Source organism: Vicugna pacos, chromosome 3 (genome assembly GCF_048564905.1).
Source record: "Vicugna pacos chromosome 3, VicPac4, whole genome shotgun sequence".
NCBI classification, from domain to species: domain Eukaryota; kingdom Metazoa; phylum Chordata; class Mammalia; order Artiodactyla; family Camelidae; genus Vicugna; species Vicugna pacos.
The window spans coordinates 115,719,645-115,740,884 of NC_132989.1; the positions used below are offsets into that span (position 1 = coordinate 115,719,645).

General features: G+C 46.7%; 1 protein-coding gene across 2 annotated transcripts in view; it reads right to left on the bottom strand.

The window, feature by feature from the left end:
• Nucleotides 1-18,708, bottom strand: part of ADCY2 (adenylate cyclase 2) — a 378,139-nt gene extending 359,431 nt beyond the window's left edge. For both annotated transcript variants that reach the window (XM_072958875.1, XM_072958874.1), the window contains exon 1: nucleotides 18,129-18,708. In XM_072958875.1, coding sequence (XP_072814976.1) covers nucleotides 18,129-18,353 — 225 coding nt within the window. In that variant the 5' untranslated portion in view covers nucleotides 18,354-18,708. The remainder of the gene's footprint in view (nucleotides 1-18,128) is intronic.
• Nucleotides 18,709-21,240: the final 2,532 nt, after the last annotated feature.

Here is a 21,240-nt window from a genome sequence, read left to right on the forward strand (position 1 = left end):
TCTAAACAGCATGCGCTACGGGATGGAACCCAGTTTCAGATCTTCAATCATCACCCAATATGTTGAGTTACTGAAACATCCAAAGGAGTTTCAATCAAAAAACCCATCTGGCTGGGACCCTAAGAACTTCAACTGAGGTTTCAGAATATTTAAAGTTACAGCAACACTGGGGACTTATGGGGCCGCTTTTTCAAATACCAGCGCCCGGGGGAGCCCTCACCTTCTCGATGGTACAGGATTTACTCTGGGCAGTGAACAGCTCCCAGTTCACACTGGGGATGGTCCTGTTCATATATCAGGCCACCAACCACACGGAGAGGGGGAGCAAAGCAGATCAGCCAAGCAGCCACACGGACCCCAGGATAACAAGGAGAAAGACCAGGCACCCTCAGTGCCTTCACCTCCTTCTCGCCCACAATTATGTGTCACGTGGTACCTGGGGTGAAAGAGCAGCACCAACCACAGCAAACACTACCGTATATATTCTTGTGCTGAGCACTCAAGTGTATCAAGCTCTTGAACACTTACAACAACCCTGCGGGGGGCACCGGTGTTCGCACTACTCCACGGGTGAGAAAACAGAGGCACGGGGAATGGAAAGGAGTTCCTGAGGTTGTGGAGCTGATGGGAAGAGGACCAGGACTCCAGCCCAGGATCCGATCGGATGGGGGAGTTGGTGCTGCCAACACCGCGGGCTCCACCCTCTGCTTGTGCAGAGACAGCGGCTACCCCACGTGGGGCCAGTCCCGGAGCGCAGGAAGGGTCTGTTTCCAGAGCAGCCAGAAGACAAGAGGGTCACACGTGATGTCCTCATCCTCCCGTCCACTGCTATTTCTGTCCAGGATGAGGTGCCTCGATGCACTCTGACCCTCAGACACCTGTCCCAGTCACTGCAAAAGGGGACCAGATCCCCCCAGGCTGCGGCCCTCCCCATCACACGGGCTCCACGTCCACAAACCGAGGTCCACAGGGACACGACAGTGTGTCTTCTGAAGACGTCAAATTTGAGACCACGATCTCTACACATGTGGAGCCCTGAAAGCTGATTTTATTTTAAGCCTCCCCAAATGAACTTAACTGAGCTGCGGACAGAAAGCTAACCAGGAAATAACCAGGACAGCTGCCTTCCTAGTGTGACTTTTCACTTATTTCATTAACGCAACAGGAGAGAAACAATCACTGATCTCACTGGCTCTGATTTCCCCAGAAAGGCTGAAAATGGTGTGAAAATGGGCCTGACCGTCAAGTGAAAACTTGTGGCTAAAGGAACGGGAGACGGCGCCTGCAAGTTCCTCCAGAAAAGGGGGAAGCAAGCCGCCCGCAGGAGGTCTCCCTGTACGTCTCCCTTAGAAGGCCTAGCTGTCAACAAGACAGAGACCCAATGTGCTACCTACCGTGCTGGGCTCGTTCTATAATGAGACCTGATGTGGGTTTGGTTCTAAATATTGGAGCCTCTCACTTTTTTTTTTATATCACAGTCTCGATCACTGAGAAGTGCCTGGTCTGGGCTGCAGGGTGACCTTCCCACTAGGCACAGTGGACACTGTGCCTGGGTCCCACACTATTTTTAGGGGCCCACAAAAGTGTTTTAATCTCTTTCAAAATCAGAACAGCAAAAACCCAAGCTTTTAGACTCAAAGGTTACAGGCATCTTCATGCTAACACAGTGTAAACTATAATCGTGAATATACTTTTAGGGAGGAAGGGGCAGACAAAGGCCCCTCAGCCCTAACGTGGCCTTAGGGGGCTGGCGTCCTGGCCCTGCTCACCAGACGGGACAACACCAGGTCCAGCCCACACACCAGAGGACAACCTCCAGCTTCAAGCATGTCTCCCCACCTGGGTGGAGGGGCCGGGTTCCCTGGTGGCCAAGAGCTGAAGACAGCCAGCCACGGCTCATGAGGCCAGTCGCACTGACCACTGCAAAGCCTGAGCCCCCGGAAGAACTGGGGGCTCTTCTAAAAAAAGAACAGCCAATCATTTATTCTGCCTCTGCCTTTTGAACTCCTAACCCCCAACAGCTTTTCATATGGACGCCTCCACTACACAGAATCTTTTATAAGGGTGTCAAGGAAAAAACAGTAGAGTATTCATTAAAGATTGTATAAGCTTATAAACTGCATTCTTTCCTAGCCCCGTGTCTGCATCATGTGTTTTTCTTAAGGCTCAGTAACTGGAACAGCAGAAGGCCCTCAGCCCTTGAATTACAAGGTCTCCTCCCCCGTCACTCCAGTCCCAGTGGACAGGAAGTTGAATGAAGCCACAATGGCTCACCCCATGGGGCTGCTGTCTCAGGAGCTAGATGGGTTTTAAAAATTCAGAGTTTCAAGCAAGTAGAGTAGCTGAAAATAAAGTGAACTGAAACAGTGAAAACATCATCAACCTAAATTAAATGTTTATGTATCCCAACCCCTCCTCCCTTCATGGGAGGAAAAAATTACCGTATTAAGCAAACTAATTGAAATGTACTAAAATGCCTTTATTAGTACTAAAATACCTTTAAAACACATCTTTTAAAAGGTTTAAAAAATTACCATACAATGCAAACTAAATAAAATGTACTAAAATGCCTTTAAAGGGGAGCTCAGGAGCACAGCATTATCACTGTAATGATAATGGCTTCCTGTCCCTCTTCTGGAATGTTTCAACCTCTCCTTGTCAATGCATTTCCAAGTAATTTGCGATGGCTTCTAATTGCCAGGCCTATTAAACACCCATCGCTTTTATTTATTCTGTGACAACTGCTTTGTTTCTTGTAGGCTTTTCCCAGAGCCAGAGATTATCTCTATTTTCATTCTTTTCCACGTGTATTTGCCATTTTTTGTTAAACAGTACTATTTTTCTTTTAGATGATAAAGGACAGACTAATGCAAAAAAAAAAACTTCTTTCCTATAAAAAGAGTATTTAAGTGAAGTGCTTTGAAGTCCGACAGATTGAAGGCAGAAATCCATTTCCATCACGTGCTGTGGCTCGGGGTGAGCCCTGGGCCCCCCCAAGCCCGTTTCCTCACATCAGCAGCAGCACAGACGCCGTGCGGCTGGTGGGGCTGAGAGCATCCCGGCACAGTGTAAATGACAGACACGATTATCGTGATGACCATCGCTCCCTCTTTCCTTAAATCTCATTACTTTTCCACCAAGGCTGGCCTGACTATTCGTTGAAATGACGTCTACTTTGAATTCTAAACAATTATATACTTTATCACCACAAATTCTTTTGAAGGGTTGTCACTGGGCAAAAAGAAATCAGCCTTTAGCTGATACATTTGACTGTAGATGTATGTGTACAGACACGTATTTTAATTCATTTGTGCTAGCGTGTGTATATGATACATAATAGAAAATGCATTTTTTATTCATTTCCACATATATGGGCATACTCCATTTTACCATAAGGTGCGAAAGGAATAAAAAAATCCTAAATAAAATATTCTATAAAACCCTGATGAAATAAATCCAAGATGATCTCAATAAATGGAGAGATAGCCCAGGTACATAAACAGGAAGACTTAATATTGTCAAGATGTCAGTTCTCTTTCAATTAATCTATATAGTCAATGCAGTCCCAGTTGAAATCACAGCAAGTTAATTTTATAGATATCAACACACTGATTCTGAAGTTTAAGTGCAGAGGCAGAAGTCCCAGAAGAGCCAACACAATGAAGGGGAAGAACAGAGTTGCGGGACCGACACTACGGGACTTCAAGACTCAGTGTAAAGCTCCAGCTACCAAGGAGGGGCGGGATTACAGGGGAAGAGACAAATAGGTCAATGGGATGAACAGACCCCCACTACTGTAGTCAACTGATACTTACAAAGGAGCAAAGACAACCCCATGCAGAAAGGACAGAACAAAGACACAGATATCCACGTGCAAAATATGAACCTAGATGCATACTTAACGTCGTTCACAAAAATCAACTCAAAATGCATCACAGATCTCAGTGTAAAATGCAAAGTAATTCTGAAAAAGTCTGGAAGCCTTCCCATGCGCACACTTGTGTTGTACAGTAAAAGTGATGCCCAGAGGGAAACTGGTCTTTTTACTAGTTGAGCTGAGTTGTTCTCTTGTCAATTTGGTTTCCCTGGGAGTCACATTTCTTAGAACCCCTTTCCCTCTCCGGCTCTTGGTTAGAGTTGAATAGAAGAGGAATTTATGCCAGAATTGGGGAGTGAAAGAGGGGCAGGTCCTCACCAGGATCCCCTTCTCTGAATACTCCCAGGTGAGAGCTGGCCCCCCCAGGTGCTTGCCTAGGATTTGGGAGGTGGAAACCCAGCAGCCCTCAGGAAGGGCCATCTGCGGGCTTGCATGTGGTTGAGACACACCTGGAGGCACCTGGAAAGACCCAGCCCGCCCTGGCTCCCCGCTGCTCCACACACAGCACTCTGACCCAGCAGCCAGGACCAGCTCCCCGCTATGTATCTCCCTGTGATGCCCCACAAAGGCCACAGCCTCTCAGGAACTTCCTGAACAGGCTCTTCCGCAGGTGCACATGCTCTGCTCCTTGGATGTCCCTGAAAGCCCCAACTGGCTAGCAACTCCTCTGCAGATCGCAATGCTCCCTGCTGGTGCCAAGCTGGATATTACAAAAGGAGGCTGAAAACTCATGAATTCAGGATCCCACTTCAGAAATTAGCAAAAGAACTAAAGAAACCCAAAGAAAGCGAAAGAAGGTGGGGTGGTCAGGGACTTTCCAAAATATCCCTAATTTCCTTCTTCTGGGTTCCTTCCGGGAGCATTTCCTGACCTCCTTTGAAGTTACAAGGAGCCATGCTTCGGCCGATAAAATGTGAACAGAAGTAAAATGTTTCTCCCCTGGGCAGAGGCATGTAAATGCCAGCGTGAGGCCACGGGGCACTTTCATTCTGTGGTACAACGATTACGAAAGCACGTGTCATGAGGGAGCCTCCTACAGTCCAGCTCTCCAAGTAACTGAGATGAGCAGAACCTCCCTCCTGGTCTGCTCTGGCCAGGACGTGTACGCAAGAAATAAACCTCTGGTGTGGGAGCCAAATTCGAGGGTTGTTTATTAACCCATCACAACCTGTAACACTCTCACTGATATAAAAATTGGTGCCTGCGCTGCCCTAACAAAACCTGAAATGCATGGCGTTGATGGCTGCTCGGTGGCAGGTGCAGCAAGGGAACTATTATCAGAGACTGAAAAAAGGCCACCCAAGTCATGCAATGGTCCAACATTTGGTCAAAATATCTTCTTGTCTTGGAAGGCAAAAGATGCCCTAATAGAACTGCAAGTCTAGTACAGGGCTCAGCAAACTTCTCTCGGAAGAGCCAGATCAGAAATATTTCAGGCTTCACTGGCCACATGGTCTCTGTCACACTGTTAGCTCTGCTGCTGTCTGTTAACCCAAACATAGGTCACATGCACATGAATGGTCAACTATATTCCAGTATAACTTTATTTGAAAACATAGGCAGCAGGTCAGATTTGGTCTCAGCCTTGAGTCTGTGGACCCCTACAGACCATCAAACACCAGGTTACAAGTGTGGGTTTGTTGACTGCACTTGTTATGGTGTGACAAGAAAAATACAAGATCAGAAAGTAACTGATTGGTTATAAGGAGGAAGGACAGGGAAGCAGAATTGTATGGGTTTGTCAGACTGGAAGAGGAAAATGCTTCTAAGTCTCAATGGGTAAGGGACATAACCTGGGTCAGGAGTGATTTAAACTCAACCATGTAGGGGAAAAAAATCAAACCTATTATTGAAAACAAAATGGACTAAGGTGCCTCAGAGTAAAGAAGCCCAGCAGAGTATGGTGCCAGTGAATTCTTTCAGCTGAACAAAGCGCGCAGGGAAAAGAGAACCTCTAAGAGTGTTTCCCAAATAGGCTCAAAGCACACACAGACTGAGAGACAGAGAAGGAGAGAGATGGGGTGAGAAGGCAGAGAAACACAGCAAATCAAAGAAGTACGTCTTGAGAAGAAGTACGACCATGACTGTTGACAGCTGGAGATGACTAAAATCCAACAGAGGAGAAATCAAAGAAGTTCTGAAAGATTTGTGTTTCTAAAAGAAATGCCAACCTGAACTTCAGCTGTTCTAGACTTAATCTGAGGTTCTCTATCTATGGCAGGAAATAGGTTGAGAAAACTGCTCAGTCCCCTATAAGGAAATACACCCCAGCACTCAATCCAGACGTGGTCTAAAGGATGTCCAATAAGGAAGAATCATCCAAACGTAGGGCTCAGATGTCACAGAAAGTAACAGACAAGGGGACTGCTCCTGGGACAAGAGTCTGGGTCTGGTGAAGAAGCAATCCCCATCTCAGGGCCAGGGACCCTCAGACTGTCTGCCCCGGGGGATTTATAACTGCTGTGAACCAGAGAAACGTGGGCCATTCCTCCCTTGGCATAGTGGGAGAGCTCTGTGTGGTTATCCTCTGTATATTGGGTGGCTGAGTGGATGGTTGATAACAAGCCTTCTTAGTGCACAGGTCTCCAGATCAAGAGAAACCACATTCAGACTTTACATGAAACGACGGCTCAGCATTTCCTTTGAACAAACAAGTGCCCTTCATTCAGAGATCCTAGACTCTGAACTTTCTGCCAGTCGTGGATGGGACTTTTGGATCATCTCTCTTGAGAAAAGGATATATGTATTTTCTTAAGGAAAGAGTAGACTAAGTATTTGGTGACCAGGGAGGTAGGCTATAGTAGTAACTGGAGCTGTTAAATATTCTAGTTCACCTCTCGATATGGTTTGGTCAGCCAAACTGGCTGCACCAATCCCTTCCCTGCATCCATGTTCTTGGGTAACTCTCTCCTACACCGACTCTGGCCCTGGCCTTGTGACTCTCTTTGGCCAATCTGACAACAGATGCATGATACAAAGACATGAAAATACTTGGGTATTTCTTGCCCTCTTGCCCTCTTCCTCACTGACCTTTAAAACCCTACATGCAAAGTACCTCAGGCTAATCTGCTAAGTGGGTGGGGACACGTGACTCTGTCACCTCTTCCAACAGCCACAGCTGACAGCCTGCCAACTGGCCACACATAAGAATGAGGATACCTTAGATGATCCAGTTACCAGCTGACACACCAGCTGACTACACAGACATGAGACAGACCAGCAAACATCAACTGAATAGCCAAGTCAGAAGAACCAAGAACTGTAAGCTAAATAAAAGGGTTGTTACTCCAATCAGTTCCATTTGGGGGCAGTTTGTTACACAGAACAAGCTAACTGATACATCCTCCTTCCAGGCATACGAAAGCTTGGCATGCCTAAATAAGGTACTGTGGTAAACTGTATTTTCGACAACTGGGGCCCACAACATATCCCATTCCCAATGCGATTGGCATGCCTCTCCTCCAGTGAGGTTCTATGTCCCCTTCAGTTGAACCTGGGCAGACCTTTGTGACCATGGTGGAACTGATGTTATCTGACTTCAGAGACAGGATTATAAGAATGCCATTCAATACCATTTTGTTCTCATAGGATGATCATCCTTGGAATCCAGCTACTATACTGTGACGAAGTCAAGTAACCATTTGGAGAGGCCATGTGAAGGTGTCCCAGTCAACAGTCTCAACTGAATCTCAGCTACCAGCCAGCAGTGACCACCAGACAAGTAAGTGAGCAAGCCGGCAAGGATGCCAGCTCTCAGCCTTCAAGCCATCTCAGCTGACACATGGAGCAGGGATGAGCTGCCCCTGCCAATCCTGCCCAAATTGCTGATTCAAGAGGAAAAGAAATGATCCTTATGTCTTCAGTCACTAAGACTTATGGGGTTTTTGGTGCAGCAACAGGTAACTGGAATACTTAACTCTGGTCAATGAATAATGAATGAAAGTGGTATGTCACTTCCACGTGGAAGATGTCAATTGCCAGACAGTGTGAAACACTCTTTTCTTCCCTGGAAAACTGAGGAAGGAAGGATGCTGTGGGGATGCAGCTTCCTTCATTCTAAATCTCTTAGTGACTGACATGAGAGCGCTCCTCTGCTGACTCACATTCACTGTGCAGGTTGAACAAAATATAAACCCTCATTGTGTTAAGCTACTAAGATTTTGGAGTTGTTTGTTCCCATAGCATAATCTAATATGTTCTATTTGACATAGGAGACAATAAAGAACAGAAATTTTTTAAAAAAATAGAAAACAAAAATGCAACAGAGAGGACCAGAAAAGACAATGGATGGTTCTTGAAAAAGTTAAGACAAAACAGACATCCAAGGAGATTAAGTAAGGAAAAAAGGAAAGCATCCAAAAATGATACTATAAATAAAACCCAAAGATACAGTATATGTAAAGTCTAAAAATGAGAATAGTATTATCAAATATCTGCCATTAAACTTGAGAATGTGGATGAAATGCAGAAATTCCTAGAAAAGTCTTATTGAAACTGATTCAAGAAATAAAATTAGAAACTCTGTAATCCCATTACTATCAAAGATATGGAAGCAAAAATTTTTAAAAATCTCTCTACAAAGAAAGCAACAAGCCCATGTGGTTTTCCAGGCAAATTCTATCAACTCTTTCTAACATAGTGAAAACTTTTAGAAAACTAAAAATGAAAGCATACTCCCTGACTTATTTTATAAGATCAGCAAAACTGGTGAAAAAGAAAAATGACAGTTTGATAAAGAAATATTCCAAACTCATTTCAACAAGATATTTGCAAAAATCTTAAACAAAATGTTAGCACTTCGCATCCAACATTTTATAAAATCATAAAAACTGTACTTATCTCAGGAATATAAAAACTGTTCAATAATAGAAATTATTCATTACACTGACATTAAAAAACAACAAAAAAGCCTACGATTATCTCAATTTGGTAAAACTCAACACTCAATCACATTTAAACTTTTTTGTAAATTAGAACAAAAGGGAATCTCAAAGGATATCTATAAAAAGCTAATACTAACACCATACTAAATGGATAAACTATATGAAAAATTCATTATATTTAAAATTAGGAAAAAGGCAAGGTACCCACAATCACCAGTTCTGTCAATAGCATATTAGAGCTCCTAGCCACCACAACAATATAAGAAAAAGAAATGAAAGGTCTTAGTTTTGGAAAAAAGAAAATAAAACTCTCATTATTTTTTATATATATATTATTATTTGCAAATGATCTGATTGTCTTTACAGGAAACCTGAAAGAATCGGCATTTCAGTTACTAGTAATAAAAAAGCTATGAAAATAAGTTGTGTGAATATAAAATAATATCCAAAATTCAATTATATTATTTTACATCAGCAACAAAATAGTAGAAATCATAATTTTTAAAACACCATTTATAGTAAATAATAAGATACAAAATATCTTTTTGTATTAAGGAGTAAGAACAGCCCACAGAAAATTTAAAACATTACTGAAGCACATAAATGAATGGAGAGATGGCCCATGTTCATGGATAGAAAAACTTAATACAAAATATTAATTCTCAAGAATGAATCAATAGATTCAGTGTAACACCAACAAAATCCCACTTGAGTTTTTTCATACTGAGGTTAAAATAAGTTGATTCGTAAAGTTTATATGGAAGAACAAAAGGTCAAAAATAACTCAGAAACTTTAATTTAAAGAGCTGACTGTTACTTGCCTTTCCCAATAAAAGTACTTATTATAAAGCTTTAGTAATTATATTCTGTGTGTGGCTGTGAGTGTGTGTGTGTGTGTGTGTGTGTGTGTGTGTGTGTGTTATCAAAAAAAGAACAAAACTTAACCAATGGAGCAGAATAGATACCCATAACAAACCACTCATGCAGAATTTCGATATATAACAGATGTGGGGAAAGAAGTAACTAAAATGGATCAGAAAGAAAAAAGATTTATCTACAAAACAGAAACAGACTCACACACATAGTAAACAAACTTACAGTTACCAAGGGGAAAGGGGTTGGGAAGGAAGTTCGAGATTTGCAAATATTCACTACCATATATAAAATAGATAAAAAAAATTTCTTCTGTATAGCACAGGGAACTAATTCAATAACTTGCAGTAACCTATAATGAAAAAGAAGATGAAAACAAATATATGTATGACTGAAACATTATGCTGTACACCAGAAACTGACACATTATAACTGACTATACTTCAATTAAAAAAATTAAATTAAATAAAATGGATCAGTAAAAATTGATTCTCTGCAGGAAAAAATAATATAAATATGTATCTCAATCACTACCTTATACCACATATAAATCATATGATATAAACAGGACATGTATGATCAAACTTACAAAAAGAAAAGCAAGAGAATGACAAACAAGAAGTGCAAATAAAGTGTACTTCTGAGGGTAGGTGAGGGAACGGGAGGGTTTTCCATCGCACTGGGTTCATGGGTGTTTATTTCAGTATAAACACATAAAAAGCCAAACAGATATCAATGAGGACTGTGCACAAGAATCAAAGATTCATCAAATTAATCAAATGATAAATCCCATCCTGTGCACCTCAAGTCCAACTCCGAAGGACATGGATGCTATATGTTTCAATTAACCGCAAGTCAATGTGAGGAAAGGATTAGACATGAGGTCAACCATATGTCTGAACTATGTTCCATTTCCTCGTTACTTCCTTCATTTGAATTCACCTGATCTCTTTATCCTCTTAATTTCTAACATCAAATAGTTCTTACTGGTTCTAGTAATGCACAGTCTGAATTTTGCTTTCCTTTATAATATCCACAGATCACTAGTAGCTTGAAATCTTAATTGTTCTCCCATTTTTATATAGCTTAAAAAATAATGCAGTATATTTAAAATACACACAATAATTCGGCCTTTGGGGTAAACACATAGGAACGAAAGCCAGCACCTGTGAGCTCTGGCTTGTCCTGGCTGTGATACTCCGACATCACTATGGCTGAGGGATGGGAAAGGACACTGGTGGAAATGGATCGAGGTTCTAATTTCAAAACCTTGCGGTCAGGGGTCCCATCACCATAGTGCTGATCCAGCCTCTTCCACACCAGGAACCTTCTGTAGGGCGATAACGCTAGAGATTGACTTATTCACAGGATTCTCTCGGACAACCATAACCATCTCGAGAAATCTCAGGAATTTCAATGTTCTACAAAAAAGCTATTGTACTTTCTGTGTGTATGTTTCAATTGCGATAAATTATTCATTCAACAGATTTTAACTGAGCTAATAATTGAGACTCCATTTCAAGCACCAAGTTTTCAAAAAGTGACTTGGTTCCACACTGAGATACAACTGGCCTTATGCACCCCCAACAGCCGTGACCCAGGTCTCTACCCTGGTTCTGTCTCGGCGCTGTTGTTCTGGAGCTCTGCGCAGAGTCAGAAAACTAGATGGCAAAGCTGCTCACATGGTTTTGCAGGCTGAGCCTCGTGCTACTCTGTCCACCGTTCTCTCTCACCTGAGGCTGGCTTCTGGGGATGGAAGTGTAAGCCCAAGTGAAAGAGGGAGCAAAAGTGATCACCTGTCACATGGCCGGCGATTAACTGAGCTAATGAAGTCTTCCTCTGAACCTCTCCTCTGTCTCCTTCCTTGGGATTTTTACCGCATCCTTATACAAAGAGGGCACTGACGCAACATTAGTGAAGTCGTAATTTGGTCAAACGGATCAAACACAAGGGCTGACTCAACAATCCTTTTCTCTCCTCCCAAATGCACCTGGTGGCTGCAAACCAGAGATGTGTGTCAATTTCCTACTTTGATACTACAAAATCATCTGGTAAATAGCATCTTATTACTCCTCTTGATTTTACATATTACCCAAAGCTAATAAAATTCAGAATTATGAAGGTCAATATGAGTGCCAATCTGGCAGCATTTCAGCGCTAAAGAATGGGAAACTTAGGTCAAAGCATGACTTTAATCAAACGATCTATGCTTGTCCCTCTGTAACATAATTCAAAACTACAGTCACATTTATCACGTAAACAGAAACTCATCCCCTGTTCTTTCACACCCAGATTTTAAAATTCTAGAACTCATTCAGTTGTCAGCCTGAAATACATCAAAAGGAGACCTTGACAAGGGGACCCTGTGTGGTGCAAACAGAATAACAAAAGTGATCCACATCTGTTGGGGTTAGGTACTTGCCCCACTCTGTGCTCAGTGTTCACATGATCCACTTTACTTCATCCCCAACAGAGCTCCCTGCGTCTGGCTGTGTTCTCCATTTTATTTCACAGACGAAGTAACTGAGGCCACAGCAGATAAAATGAATTTGTCGGGAACACACACTAAGTGGCAACACTGAGACCGGATCCGGGTCCAGTAACAAAGTTCTGTACTTTCAACCAGTAGGCTCCACGCTGGGGAACGACAGCTGCTAAGGGAAACGTATCCACACCCTAAATTACCCACGTTAATTAAGCACCTGCGACCAGGTTAGTGCCGTGTTAAATATGGGGAGAGCTAAGTTCCCTCCCTGAAAAGAACTAATCACTAGTTGAGGAGACGAGACGAACTCACAAAACCATTCTGAACATCAGACAACAGCAATGCAGCGGTTCAGTCAGTTCGTGTAATTAACGAGCTCTGCAGGATCACAGGCAGCAAGCAGCACAGGCAGGAATGCGCAGCACAGGCTGGACTGGTCCCCTCCAGAAGGAGCGTCTGGATTTGGAGAAGCAGCATCGGGGGGAGGCTGCCAGGTGAGGGGAGGCACTGGAGCAAACACAGTGAAGCTAGAGGGACCAGAAGTAGATGCTCTAGGCTCATCGGAGCCCAGGCTGACAGGTCAGCCTAGGGCAGAGGGGTAAATGGCAGTGTGCCCAAGACGAGTCACTTCAGGGAGGAGTGCTACCCAGGAGGATGCCCACCCCAGCGCTGGCTCCAGGAGGCACTCCGTTAAGTATCGCGAAGGAAGGAGTGAAGTCCGGCGAACTCTGCTGAGGCCAGTATCAAGTTAGAATAAGGACTGGTGTACCAGTGGGCCATGCACGAACACCCAGCTCTGACTATCCCATCACTAGCCATTCCTGATCAAAGAGACCAAAGTGACTAACAACCACAAAACACCCTTATCAAAGTAACAGATCAGCGGTAGCCCTGTCTCTGTCTTTTAAATAGAACGTCTGATTTAAAAAACCTCCGTGGGAATCGAGAGCTTCACACACAGCTCAACAGCAGTGGATTTCACAGGCCACGGTCTCAATGCCAGGGACCTAGGCAACAAAAGCAAAGCTACAGATGGACCCGCTGCTTAATGGGGAAGATCCTGGGAACATGCAGCATCACGGACCTAGAGGAAGCCCACCCCAATGAGCTCATTGTGGGGAAGCTTCACTACCCAGAGTCTGTTGCTGTTAAAAGAGAAAAACATTGAAATGTCACTCCATTCCATAGACTGAAGCTTGAGGACTTTCATTTCAGCAGGAAATTTCAACCAGAAAACTGCTGTCCTGCCAGGACCAGAGCTGGGAATCTCAGATCTGCAGGGATCGCCAGGAAAGTCCACCCAGGCGAAGTCTGATGCCCACTTCTGCAACTGCGTGGCCTTGAAGAAATGAGCTGACCTCTTCGAAGCTCAGTGTTCCCCTCTGTAGTATGAGCGCCCTTCCAGCTCTAATGCTGTGAACATGCAGTGAAAATGCAACTACAGGAGACCCAGTGATGACCACAGTCCCAGAGGGCATACTCTGGGCCAGGCGTTATTCTAAATGCTTCATGTGCACTGATTTGGACCATCACCTTAGAAGGCAGGTACCACTCCATTTCACAGACAAGAAAACTGGGGCATAGAGAGGGTTAAACAGTTTGCCCAAGATCACAGAGACAGAAAGGGACAAAGACAAAATGCCAACACAAACAGAGACTCTTAACCATTACATTCTGCCTTTTTAAAATGGACAAGGCAAGGTATCCTACTGTGCATAAATTTAAAATATGCACTTTAATATCCAAAGGGTGCTTCAAATCCTTTCTTGCCAGGCCTCTTAATTACAACCAACTTTCCTGCAGAAAGTAACAGTTTTTCGCTGTTTTTCGTTTGGACCACAGTAAAATTACAACAAAAATGACATACTGAATACTTGTTGCAAATTACAAACACCTGCCCAGTAAGACTCTCCTGCATGTATAGAAATTTGCAGGAAGATATACCTTTTAGCTACCTCTACTCCAGTTCCTGAGAGCATGCACTGTCCTCCTCCACCTCCAGAATCATAGGGCTAGGAAAAGTACACAGAGAGTATTCCCTGCTCTTTCAAGATGTCAGGCATATGCGTCTGCCTCTCCAGCCTTCCACCCCTCAAGACAGGGGTGAAGGATTGACTTTTCCCCATTGATCCTTCCACCCCCTGGGGACGCTGAAATAGTGTTTGGAATAATAAAGCCAATTTCCCTCCACAATGATTGGGTTTATTTGTTTGCTTATTTGTTTGTTTGTTTGTTTTAGAAAAATTAAGAATCTTTTTCCGCGTATAGAAAAATGAAACACTCTGACACAGCTGCTCCAAGAAAAAGCACCTGATGCCGGACAGTTGATTTGTAATGAAAAGTACTTACAGTTATTGTTTTACGAATCTAGCACACCAAATCACAGCAAAGGCGAGAAGGCAGACTATGTTCTGTCAAAATATTATATACATTTAATAAAAGTATATATTCATATGGATTTTAGTACCAATCTCAAAAAACAGACCAAAAAAGCAAAAACAAAAAAAAAAAACAAAAGAAAAAACTATTTCACTGCAATATCTGACTCTTCAAAATGTACAGGGATGAAATTTTTCTATTCCAGTTGAAATATTGACCATTTCTAATCATAAATTTTAGCCAAAACAAATCTGGCTGGAGCCAGCTGGTATTTTGACAAACTAAAAAAATTGATGTCAACCTTTCCTAGCAACAACAGGCAAATTTTGGGACAAGCTGGCTGATTTTGGACATGATAAATGAGAGAGGATTTAATTCTGAGAGGTTTTCCTGCATTTAGTAGTAAGAACCAGTCCCGGAAAATACAGTGACATCATAAGATTTAGAACTTCAAGTCCGGTCTCATTAGTTCCAAGTTTTCCGATGCCAAAGGTCAAGTTAATTTTGCTCATCGTGCCTGGTACCATCGTCAAAACCTTCCATCATAAGAAAATATTTTTCCAGATTGATTAGATAGGAAGTTAAAATTCAAGACATGCTATCATCTCTGCTATTTACTTTGTTTCATGTTTTGATATTTCTTAACAAACATGGGGATAAACCTATTTAATAGCTAATAACTTTTTACATAGAAATAGTTAAGCAAGATAGTAAAGTTTCAATTCAGAGTTTATGTTTACCGCATAATAACATACTTTGCAGATTATTTTAACTTCACGATCAATGACGCAGATGCATGTATTGACCATAGATTGAAATTAAGTGAAAGCAGTTTGTGAATAATGTCAATAAGGGAAATACTCAGTCGAGGCAAAGCGGACTTTTTTCCTTCTCAATAAATATTTCAAGTCACTTTACACAAAGGCAATGACATATAGCAAAAATTCACTCTGTACCTGGATGATACTAAGATCATTTTGTAATCCAAATGTTCTGGGAGACTATGGATGTGCATTAAGAAAGCTGCCAGACTTTTTCCACTACAAGATCTGACGGAAGTCTAATGGAAGTCAAATTCTGGCAGATTCATGGGAAAGCAGGAATCTGTCCAAGATTTCAGGCAGCAAAAATAGATCTGCCCAAGCTCCTGAATTACATCAGAGCCTAGAGATTCTAGCAGAGCGCTCGACGGTGGAAACTTGGGCTAGTCCCAAGCAGCTCTCTCCTCCCGTCTCCCAAGGCAGAGCTCTCTCTCGGAAGCTAAGCTCTGGTCAGGGACATGAACTCACCCACTCCACGCGCACATGGCTCTGTGTTAACACTGTCCAATGCTCCTAACCTAAGCACCTTTGACTCTCTGGATGGAGAACATTTTTGCAAAGTAGAACTCCTGTTTATGGTATTACTAAAAGCAAAATAGAAATGAGCTGTCCAGAGCTCAGAACGGCCCCAGTCCTTCCTAAAGTGACGCTTCAGATAATGGTGCCCATTCCTCCCATTTCCCAGTTCCCACCAGGCCCAGCAGCCCCACTTCCCACGTAAAGGTAGCCTTTCCACCCAAAGGTAGCCTTTCCACCCAACCGAGTCACCCTTCCTGATTCTGGAACGTGTCCGCACAGCTCTTTAGCTAGAAGGATTTACACAGTAGTCAGATTGTGTAGCAGGTGCAGCAAAAAACAGGGTCTGTTCCACTGTCTCTAGACCTCACTCTGGGCTACAGCCATGCCATGGAAAGTGCCTGCTTTGTGCGTAAGATGATTTAGCAGAAAGCCAGCAATGTGTGGAAATGATTGATTTATCAAGGAAAAGTAAAGATGCCTGAATAAACTTTTAAAAATGCTACCACTCCAGCATGTGCACCACATAAAGGAACTGTATACAAAAACACGAAGAGCAAAGACAAATTGAGAAGGGAGCTTACAGCTGACTGCACGGAATCTCTGACGACCCATTCAAGACTCTACACAGATCAAGGTTTAAGAAGTTAGAGATCTGTATCATGGCAAACAAAGTGTTGTCTGTAGGGGAGGCATGAACTTCACACTTGTCTTTAAATATATTAATGGTGCTATAAATAGGCCATCACCTGCTCCTCCTTTTCCATTTAGAAGAGAACCAGCCAGAACGGGTTTGAATTACAGATTCAACAGAATCATAAGCAGCAATGTCCCGGCAGAACCTGCAAGAATGGCAATGAAAAGGAGATGCTTTTAGAGAATCTGCTTGCCAATAAGACTGAACAAAAGTCTCTGTCAAGTCCTTTTTGGCCCTAAAAGTGGCAAAGAGGGACAAGGCTGCCCATCCAGGGAGGACTCCAGGCTGGATGTAAGGGGGTGAGGGCTGCCCTGAACCCACACCCAGAATACAAAATCAAAGTGCTCTCTGCTCTGTGTTGTATAACATAAGAATCAGTTGTGGCCAGTGGCATCATGACCATCTGCATTCTATTTTTCATTCTTTTCTCACTGAATTCCATCAGAAGACAACAACTCTTGACTAGCTTGGGAAAAACAAAACTTCCATTCTTTTTTAAAGAACTGATGACAACAAGTTTTCCCATGCATAATATTTGAGCACCATCTGGCTCAAGATATCAGGAAGAAATTGCCAAATACCAGGGACAGCTATCTTGCACACTTGGCGAAATAAAAGCAAACACCTACTCCTTTGCTCCGCGGACATGAATACAGGTGCATATTTATATCCTCAGCTAAAAAAACATCCTTCAGTGCAGACATCCCCAAATCAACCACTGACCAAAAATATCTCACTGGATAATCGATGCCTGGCACACAGTCTGCACATACATATCAGAGGCGGAGTAAAAGTTTGAACCAGACCAACAGAAAGATCAGTGACAGGAAGTTTACCGCCATCTACAGATTCCCCCTCGCTGCTCAAGGGGGTGAGCCAAGGATTTCTGCTTGAAAAAATATAAACTGGCAAAACTGCCGTGAGCTGTTGAGTTGCATTATGCTCCTAGAGATGCAGTGCAGTTTAATAGCCTGGACGAAACAGTAACCACGATGAACCAACCTCTCTAGAAATAGAAAAGCAACGGTTCATATACGCTTCTCAAACACGCAGAAGGAAGATTCACAACAGGTCAACATCCCAACTCACAAATAACACACATTGAAAGGCAAAGATGTATAATCATATACTTTTTTTAATTTCCCTCGCCATGAACCACTTTCCTAAGGCAGGCTTTTTACTGAGCTAAATAACGTCAGATCCAAACTAAAACGCCAGCTCAGGGAGCCGTGCAGCGGCCTCGCGAAGAAGCGCGACGCTGATTCGGATGGAGACCTATTTGAGCCGAGGTTGCGGGCAAGGGCGCGGGGTGGAAAGCGCCACGGAGTTAGCCCGCGGGTGCGCAGAGATGGAAAACCCACGCCCTGTCCGTGCACCTGGTCCACACCCCGGCAACTTTATCTTGGACAGAACCTCCCAAGGAAACTTTTCTCTTGCCCGCAGTTCTCCCCGGAGCCAGATCGGCCGCGGGCAGGCGGGCGGCGTGAGAGCCGCGGGCCGAGGGGCGGCCCCGGGCGGGACGCGGCTCGCCGGGGAGGTCCCTCTCTTCTCGGGGCCCGGGGGCGCGCGGGGCAGGTCCCGCGGGGAGGCCACTCACCAGCCGGAGCGCGAAGAAGACGGCGAGCAGGGCGAGGCAGGCGCCCATGACGATGAGCAGCAGGAAGACGATGAGCGGGTGCTGCTGGCTCATGCAGTAGTAGGACTCGTACAGCCAGTCCCGGGACCGCTGCAGCCCGTCGCCGCCGCCGCCGCCCGCCGCCGCCGCCGCCGCTTCGGCACGGTCCCGCAGGTAGCGGCGGCGCCGCATCGCCTCCTGCCACATCGGGGCGGCTCGCGGGGCGCCCGCCGAGCGCGCCCGGCCGGGGCTGCGCCGCCCGCTCGCCCGCTGCCGCCCGCGTCCCACCCCCGCGCCGCCTGGGCCGGCCCGGCTGCCCGCGCTCCCGGCAGCGCGCAGGGCCCTCCGGCGCGGGCGGAGCTCGGCGCCCCGGGCTGGGCGCGCTGACGCGCGGGCGGGGGCCGGGCGGCGGCCTCGGGGGCAGCTCCCGGCGCCGCCGCTGCCGCCACAGCGCAGGAGGGGGCGGGTGCGACAGGGGGCGCTCGGCCCGCCCCTTCCCCCTACCTCGCGCGGCGCAGCCCGGCCGCCAACCACCGCCGCCCCCCGACGGCCGGGCCGCGCGCTGGGGGAGGTGGGGGGCTGGCGGACGGGGACGCGGGGCGGGGCGGGGCGGGGCAGAGGGGGCACGGGCCGCGCCCCGGCCCCGGACGTCCCCCTCTTCGGCCCGCCCTCACTCAGCTTCAGCGTGGGCCACCTCCTCCCCACTATCTGGGAGCACAGGCGGGGGTGCAGTCAGGGCTGCCACCGTCCTCTGCACGGCCCCTGAACACGTCCTGGGGGTTCCCACTCTCTGTCCCCCCACCTACCACCTCGCTCAGAAGACTACGAGGGCTCCTAAATCCTCTCCAGCTCAAAGTGCTGGGAGGGGGGGAACTCTCGCCCTCCAGTCCTCCAGTCCCCCCAGTCTCTGAGTGGGCTGAGGGGGATGGGATGGGGCGGGTGCTCCCACACTCCTTTCCACTTTCTCAGAGCGTAGCCGGGAGAAGACCTCCCATCCTTTAGTAGCCCCTACTCAGAGAACAGCAGGGACTCCCTCCTTTTCACCATCTGGGCACTAGGAGAAGGGGTTCTCCTTCCCTCCGCACCCCTTTAGTGGGCAGGGGTTTCCCACTCTCCTCTTCATCTCAGTAAAGCAGGCTTGGTGGTGGGGGTGTGAGTCCCACGCTCCTCCTATCTCAGAGGGCGGGGCGACTTCCCTGCGGGGGACGGAAAGGCGCGAGGGGACGAGGGGACCCCTTGGCAGAGAACAGCCCCAAATGCGCAATGGAGCAGGGAGGCGGGTGTGACCGAGCGCTGCACCCCGCCACGTCCTCCGGTAGGGAGCCTCACTAGCGCCCTGCAGTTTCTGCTTGTCACTTTGGGGGTACCGGAGGTGGCAAGGTTTTCTGCATCGGAGTTTGGGGGAGCCCTCTGGCGGGTCCAAGATCCCCGGCGAGCCCCTGCTGTGCGGCAGGGAAGACGGTGAGGGCGCGCCAGGGGAAAGCGAGCGGCTGGGCGCGGGGGAGGGCGGAGTCGGCTCAGGGATTGTCTCCCTCCACGCCACCTTGGGGACTGGGCGCGGGGGGCGCTAGAGACCGGGCTGGCGCTGCGTGGGGACAGGCGTGTAGCAGGGCAGCGCCCCCTCCCACCCGCCACACGCCTGGGAGCCGAGACGCCGGCCCTCTCCCTGGGCGGCAGGGGCGCTCACTGGCGCTCTCCAAGGGAGCCCACCCTTCTGGAGGCTTCCTCCTATTCAAACGCTGTCTGGCCCCAAGGCCCGCAAACCCCACCTCCTCCCCAAGCCTAAGGAATCCGAGGCACCGCGACCCTCCCGTCTCGTGCGAACAGCAAACAGCCCAGGAGGTGGCTGCTACGTACTTGTTTCCTCAGGAGGCGACCAGCGCAGTGAGGGCGGAGGTCGGGAGGTCTGAGCCCGGGGCACCAACTAGCACATGAAGAACCTTCGCGAACTGCCCTTTTGCCCGCGTGGGCCCTCCTGTCCCCCTGCCGGGCGAGGGCACTGAGCTGGGTAACTGCATGCCCCCAGTGACCATAAGACCCAGGCCACCAAGGGGCCCTGGAGCCTTAACAGGGGCTTAATTTTTAGCCTAGGTTAATACCTGTTCTGCTCAGGGCGTGTAGACCGGAGAAAGGCGACCCTCCGCCACTGGCCGCCCGAGACCTCGGCTGGGGGGCGGGGAGGGGGCGGGAGGGGCGTGTCCCGGGCCCTGGACGCCCCGCAGGCAGCCCTGCCCCTCGGGGCTCCTCCTGGTCCTGCGCCTTTCTCCTGACCTCCTGCCCTCCTCCTGACCTGGAGAGCAGGAGAAACGGGAGGGGGCAACGGATGGGAGAAGACCCCTACCCTGGACGTCTCCTGGACGTCAGGAGAACGGAGCTCCCTTCTTCCTAGAGCTGCGCATCTGCCGCCCGCACCCACCTTGCCTGCTCTCCCGTTTAACCCCCACACCGGGCTGTATAGACTGTAACTCGGGTAATTCCAACCTCAACCTTTCCCCGCGGGTCCAGACTCCATCCTTGGCCTCAGTTCTTTCTCTTGGACCAGGGGATTTTAGGGTTTGCAAGCCAGCACTGATGGAAGAGCCTGGTCTCTCCCAAGGAAGCCCAGGGAGCGGGAAGTTAGACGCAGCCTCTGTGGGATTGACTCTCCCTCCTGCTCAGCCCGAGGTCTGTGCGCATTTCCGGTCTTTTCGTGGTAGAGCCACATCTTCTCTCCAATTCTCAATGTCTCTTCATCCTTCGTATCGATAAACAGCTGCCTTTGCCCACTCTGGAAAGAAGAAAAAGTGAATAATCGGTAATTTAGGTTTATGGTAAAAAGGACTGCAAGACTTGTGAGGGAAAAGTACATGTTTAATTATTTTCTCGTCTCTAGTGGGGAAGTGAGGCATTTTTGTATTTTGGAGTGAAAGCGTCTTTAAATTCTATAGTGCTTTACAATTTTCAAAAGTTTCACACACATGATTTCTTACAATCCCTTAATAACCCTTTTTTTCAACCCTCTACCCCTAAACTGTCCTTCCCCCCACTCCTCTCCTGATTGGTAACCACTAGTTCATTCTGTATATCTGTGAGTCTGCTTTTATTCACTAGTTTG